Raw genomic sequence first — 6,537 nt, forward strand, 5'->3', positions numbered from 1 at the left:
ATTCGACGATGCCAGTGTATGAAGTAGCATTGTACTGTTCCTCAATGGGATTAATAGAAACAGTAGTTGGCAACTCATGAACATAGAAGAACTTGGTGCAGTGGTGACTCCGCCTTGAGAAATAACAAGATTTGATAGTGATTCAAATGGAAAAATATTTTTAGGATGAACATGGGACTAGGGGTGGAACCAAGTCATCAAGCCTACTCTCGAGTTGGCTCAGGCTCGACTCATTAACAAGCTTGACGAGTTGAGCTCGAATAGGATTTTGAGCTCGACGGCTTATCGAGCTCGAGTTCGAACAACACACCGCTCGAGTTGTGAGCTCTTCGAGAGGCTCACGTACGGAAATCACGGGCAAGAATTTACGAGCAGGAAATTTCGCGGGCATGAAATCACATGCAAGAGTTTCGCGGGCTGGAAATTTCCAGGCAAGAAATTGTGCAGGAAGTTTTACGAGGGGAGGGGGGGGATGACATGGGCTCACGAGCCGGTACAAGATTGTTCATAGTGGGATGAATTTGAACTTGAGCTCGAGTTCAAACTCGCTTTCTGACTGACGGGCTAAGCTTGATAGTACTAAAACTCTATACGATTCGACTCATTTACACCCTATGATGAAATTGAAAGTCAGTTATATAATTCAATCAAACATGTATGATTTTTTTTTTTTTTTTTTTTTTTTTTTTTCCTTGTCTGTGTTTGTGCATCATAGATGATTATACTCATCCATGTGGTAATTTTAAAGGCGTGAATATCTGTTTACAATTTTTTTTATATTTGATGGGAAATATTTGGAACTATAACAAAACAAAATCTCTTTAAATGAGTGCATGTAATAGCTTTTGAAGTTATCATGTGCTTTTTTTTAATACATATTTGCATTTAATGTCAGCATGAATAATATGCTTGTGATCCGTATGTAGGTTACTCGGGGCTCATATCATGATCCAAGGGGCTCTTCCAGGTCCTAATTCAGGCTAATAGGGTTGAACAAAAGAAAATAAATTTTTAGTTTAGCCATATTAAATCAAGTTATAAAAATAAAAATTTCTTATTTTGTAATAAAAAGCTATCAAAGAGGTCAAGAAGGTCCAAAGAAAGAAGGCTCCATCGTCAATAACCAATCTCCACAAAATAATGCCTGGGCATGGAATGTAAATATGTACACAGATGGAAGCCTAAATTCGTGAACAAATCAAAGTTAACGTCCACGTGTAAAGATGAGAAGATAAGGAAGCAATCTAAAATTTAAAATTTAATCTTTTGTGGAGCCCACAATAAAGAGGAGATTCAAGAAAATTTAAGGTAAAAGTAAAACTTCAATTTCCTCTACAAAATTCTCTCAACCATCTACATAAAAACAACAACATGAATTTAAAACGGAAGTCAGTTCACTCAAAGACCTCTCGAACATAGCAATACCGGGTTCCGGTCTGGTTCGGGTTGCGCGGTAAAGAGTAAGAGCACGTGAAGACATGCTATTGACGTCCGGATGTAGAGCAATGTCAAGTGTCCGGACCTAATCTGATTTGTGCAGACCGGGGTATTACTAGGTATTGTTCGATATTGCTCAGCAATAACAAGAAATATCAATCTGTCAAGACCAATACCTAGCAATACCGAGCAATACCAAGCAATACCTAACAATACCCCAATTTTGCTAGGTATTGGTATTGACAGAGCAGTATTTCTCGTTATTGCCAAACAATACCTAGTAATACCGAATAATACCTAGCAATACCGAGCAATACCCGAACATAGCAATACCGGGTTCCGGTCTAGGTCAGGTCGTCAGGCCGCGCGGTAAAGAGTAATAGCACGTGACGACATGTTATTGACGTTCGGATGTAGATCTACGTCAAGTGTCCGGACCTAATAATTATTCCTAGTCAAGCCAGGCTAGGCCTCATCACTAAATCAATGAGAAATCTAAAGACAAATCTCTTTCAAAGAACTGACCAATTCCAAGGAGCTTTTCGGCTTACAAATATACACATAAACCTCAAAGATAACACCAGCCATGCCATACTCGATTGAAATCTTCACAAAATCTCAATTTCTTGAATTGAGGCGGATAATGAGATTAACAATCTTTTTATTTATTTATTTATTTTGGTAATATAGCATTACTAATAAAATAATCAGCAAGAAAAGAGAATTCTCCCCTACCCTACCATAAATCGAAGACTATCAACTGAACTTAAGAAATCCAAGATATAACTAAAACCTGATTAAATTAAATTCTACAAATAACACAAACGCGAAGTTATGGATTTATTACTCATTGTGTGGTTACACTCTTGGCAAGATTCCTAGGTTGGTCCACATCATATCCTCGTAACACTGTCAGATGGTAGGCTAGCAGCTGCAAAGAAAGACCAAAATTACATGAGCGTCTTCTCAAAACGAGGATGAAAATCTGTCTGGAAATAACACGCTAAGCATACATAAATAGCTGCTGCTGTACAGCTCCTAAAGAAAAATGCTATGTTTTGAAAGAGGCTGGAGTTACCTGCAATGGAATTATATTGATTACTGGTTGGAGGCAGTCTGCAACCAAAGGAACTTCAATTAGCCTGCAAGAACCACCAGAACATACAGATGCTGCATCTCCACTGGAGCACATTACTATCAGACGACCTTTGCGAGCATGAAGTTGTTGAATTACCGATTGTTGTTGGCTGTCAGAATCAGGAAAATTATGCTCAGTATACTAAGGCTTAGTTTGCGAAGGCTTTCTTAGTGCTTCTTAAAGCATCTTTTTAGTAAAAAATTTTAATTTTGTACTAAAAAATTGCTTTAAGAAGCAGCAAGAAAGGTGTCCCAAACAAAGCTTAAATTTTGATAAGTAGGAACTAACTGACCTGAAACAAGCATCTCGAGTGGCAATAACAATGATTGGAAGAGTTTCATCCACAAGCGCCAATGGTCCGTGTTTCATTTCACCAGCAAGCATGCCTTCACTGTGCGTGAGTGCTACTTCTTTTACCTTCAAAGCACCCTCAAGTGCAGTGGCATAATTATAACCTCTTCCAAATACAAGCAATGATTGCATTTGCATCAATGATTCGGCAAGATCTTTCATTTCATTATCAAGGCGTAGAACCTCTCTAACCTTATCTGTGAAAAAAATTGGGAAAAAAAAAAAAGAAAAATAAGTTTCTATAATGGTTGTGAAATGCACTTTTATATACAAAAGAATAGCTTACCGGGTAGATCAGACAGACTGTTTATAATTGATTCTCTTCTTGATTGTGTGGATATGCTGTCAGCTCCGATTGCCAAAGCCATTATGGTAATTACAACAATTTGACTGGTGTATGCCTAATGAAGTTCATGACAGACCATTAGTGATATAGAACTGCATTTGATCAAAAGCAGAAAGGAGATTTGTTAATTATGTTTACTTTTGTACTAGCGACGCCAATCTCACAGCCAGCGTTTATGTGGACACCACAGTGTGTTTTCCTTGCTAGTGTACTGCCAACAGTATTCGTTATGCCAACACAAAGTGCCCCATTTGATAGAGCATATTCAAGTGCAAGAAGAGTGTCGGCAGTTTCTCCAGATTGACTAACAAATACTGCTGTGTCCTCTCTGTAAATTGGGCCTTTGCGGTCCAGCAAATCACTTGCAAGCTCCATAGTAACAGGGATTCCTTAATTTTGAAATTTTATTGAACCATCAGTACAAGAATCCCTTAAACATATTGAAACAAGTAAAAATTAGATTCTAACCTGACAACTCTTCCAGAAACGGTCTTGCAGCCAAAGCTGCATTATAGCTTGTACCACAACCAACGAATATAATTCTCCTGCTGTGCCTGATTGTCTTTAGGTGATCCTTGAGACCTCCCAAAACAACGCTTTTATCTCTAAGTCTTCCCCTCATTGTTGTAGTTAAAGAATGGGGTTGCTCGTGAATCTCTTTTTGCATGAAGTGATCATAATTTCCTTTCTTTATTTGCTCAACTTCCATCTCAAGAACAGATAATGCACGCTGCACAGATGCTGGCTTTTCCTTACTGTAATCGAACTTCAGAACTGAGACACTTCCATCCTGATATTATCAACAAAAAATTAAATGGAAGTCGACCTCAAGAATATTCTAAATCAAAGAGTATTTTTAGCCAAGTGAAATAAACTAGCGATCAGTCAATTAAGTGTGAATCCTCTTTTTGCATGAAGTGAAAATCAAGGCTGTCAAAAAACCAAAAGAAAGGCGAAATTTAGTTAAACGAACCATAAAAATTACTTGAACCACAGCATTAGCTAAAACTGGCAGAGGATAAAAGGAAAGTCTGATATAGAAGCGTGAAGGAGCAGAACAGAGATGTCAGGATGAAGACTACTGGTTGAGAAGTTGTAAGACCGAAGTTATAACATATAACTAATATTATAACCCATGAAGTCCCATGGAGTATTTTTATGCCGTGAAAAAAGATTTCGACTCAAACACAAATAAAGAGCATCTTATAATGATATGCTACATTCAACTAGAGATGTATTTTTGTGCGCTACCATTTGCACAGGCGGATCATTTCCTATCTGTCAAGAAAGCAGAGGATAGTCTATATTTAGGCAAGCTAGCATATTCTCAATTAAAGAAACAAGAACGCATACTAAGAAACAAAACCTTAGCTAGAAAATTTGAGAGCATTCAAAATAAGTGTATCATGAGCAATAGATAACTCCACAAAGCGAAATGAAGTTTTCAATAGATCAGGGTCACAAAACAATCCAATAAAAGGAGAATACTGCAAACTATCTATTTTTGTTCAAACAGAACTCAGGAACAAAATTAAATCTGGCATAGTGGAGAAAAGAAGCATTGGATGAAAAATCTAGAACTTGTGTACCAACAGTTATTTTAGGCTAAAGAGCTTACACAAAAATAATTCTAGAAAAATAACAAGGGGTCAATGAAAAAAGCAACAGCGTTTCAGGGCCTTATCGAGCTAGCTAGTAAATTTACTCTGCTAATTAGATAGGCTGAAAGAAAAAAAACCAGATCATTAGCGTTACCTTAAGGTGCACCACTTCATTATCCTCAATAGCCAAATAATTTTTGGTGTGTTCCACAATTGCACACAAATCACTAGAGAAAAATAGTTCCTTGGGCTGACCATCAGCTGTAAGGGTTTTAACATCACCAAATGATGCCGCATAGCTCTTTTCGTCAGTTAGACCCTGTAAAAAATGTATTATAAACGGTATAATAATAAAGTCAGTTGACATAAATAAGATTATAGATTGTTGTCAAAATAATAGATGTTACAAGAACAAGTCATATGTTTCATGGAATTAAAGAAGGTATGCAATAACACCAATTGCTGAGGACATCAGCAGGAGATTTTGGCGTGCTTATCAAAGGAGACACCGGAAATCGACGGCTACGATCAGGAGCTTATATTTTTGAGTCATTTTATGTTATAGTTTTTTTTTTTTTTTTTTTTTAATTTTCAGTTTGACTGTTTTAGCCTTATGGGTAGTCATTTGATGTTGTAGCCCCGAGGGCATTTTAGTCTTTGTTTCTTTTCTTTTTGGTGAGGCCTATATATATGGGTCATTTCTATTGTATTGGGATGATGATTTGATAATAAAATTTTATGTGTTTTTTCTTCTTCTTCTTCTTCTTGTGAGAGCCCTAGAGAAGGGAGAGAGAGAGCTCGAGGTGAGAGCAAGCGCAATACCCACCAGTCGTTGGAAGAGTCCGCGGCTCGTGGTTAATCTATCTTATTTCCTTTTTCTTCTTTTTCCCATCCCACCCGACGACTCCTCCTTCCCCTACCACCACCGGCCATCCCCTCCCACTCAAATTTCCCCTTTAGCTCCACCACCTCAAAGCCCACCCGCCAACCTACTAGCCCACCGAACCGCCGGCCTAGCCCCACTTTTCCCCCCAACCGCATTCCCAAGCCTCCCACCACCATGCCGCCGGCCCCCATTGGCCATCCCCCTTTAATGATGATTAATGCCATCATTACCACCTACCAAAATAGCCTCCATTGATTTAGGAAGATAACTCCTCAGTTTGAAATTCAAATTTTGAATTTCAAAATCTTCCCTAATTGGACAATGTCATATTTTGGAAAGTTTTAAAGCTCATTCAATTTATTTTAAATTGGATTTGATTTAATTTTCCTCTTCCTTATTGAGAAAACCAAATTTGGAAGCTTTTAACTCCCCACCAATCCTTCCCCTCTTCCGCCTATGCCGCCGGCCCATTAATGGGTTTCTCCCATTTAATGCCCAATTAAGACTCAAGCCTTATTTGAATTTGAATTCAAATTCAAATAAGGCTTGAGTCTTAATTGGGCATTAAATGGGAGAAACCCATTAATGGGCCGGCGGCATAGGCGGAAGAGGGGAAGGATTGGTGGGGAGTTAAAAGCTTCCAAATTTGGTTTTCTCAATAAGGAAGAGGAAAATTAAATCAAATCCAATTTAAAATAAATTGAATGAGCTTTAAAACTTTCCAAAATATGACATTGTCCAATTAGGGAAGATTTTGAAATTCAAAATTTGAATTTCA

At 37.8% G+C, this 6,537-nt stretch overlaps 1 protein-coding gene across 1 annotated transcript in view; it reads right to left on the reverse strand.

The window, feature by feature from the left end:
• Nucleotides 1–2,081: 2,081 nt before the first annotated feature.
• LOC110114490 (glutamine--fructose-6-phosphate aminotransferase [isomerizing] 2) overlaps nt 2,082–6,537 on the reverse strand; it is a 10,219-nt gene continuing 5,763 nt past the window's right edge. The window contains exons 5-11 of the mRNA XM_020847388.1: nt 5,028–5,192; nt 3,741–4,062; nt 3,411–3,661; nt 3,213–3,327; nt 2,868–3,123; nt 2,516–2,684; nt 2,082–2,368 (exon numbers count right to left, since the gene is read on the reverse strand). Of these exons, the coding sequence (XP_020703047.1) occupies nt 2,285–2,368; nt 2,516–2,684; nt 2,868–3,123; nt 3,213–3,327; nt 3,411–3,661; nt 3,741–4,062; nt 5,028–5,192 (1,362 nt within the window). The 3' untranslated portion in view covers nt 2,082–2,284. The remainder of the gene's footprint in view (nt 2,369–2,515; nt 2,685–2,867; nt 3,124–3,212; nt 3,328–3,410; nt 3,662–3,740; nt 4,063–5,027; nt 5,193–6,537) is intronic.

The sequence above is a fragment of the Dendrobium catenatum genome, unplaced genomic scaffold (assembly GCF_001605985.2).
Source record: "Dendrobium catenatum unplaced genomic scaffold, ASM160598v2 fragScaff_scaffold_1608, whole genome shotgun sequence".
In the NCBI taxonomy this organism is placed as follows: domain Eukaryota; kingdom Viridiplantae; phylum Streptophyta; class Magnoliopsida; order Asparagales; family Orchidaceae; genus Dendrobium; species Dendrobium catenatum.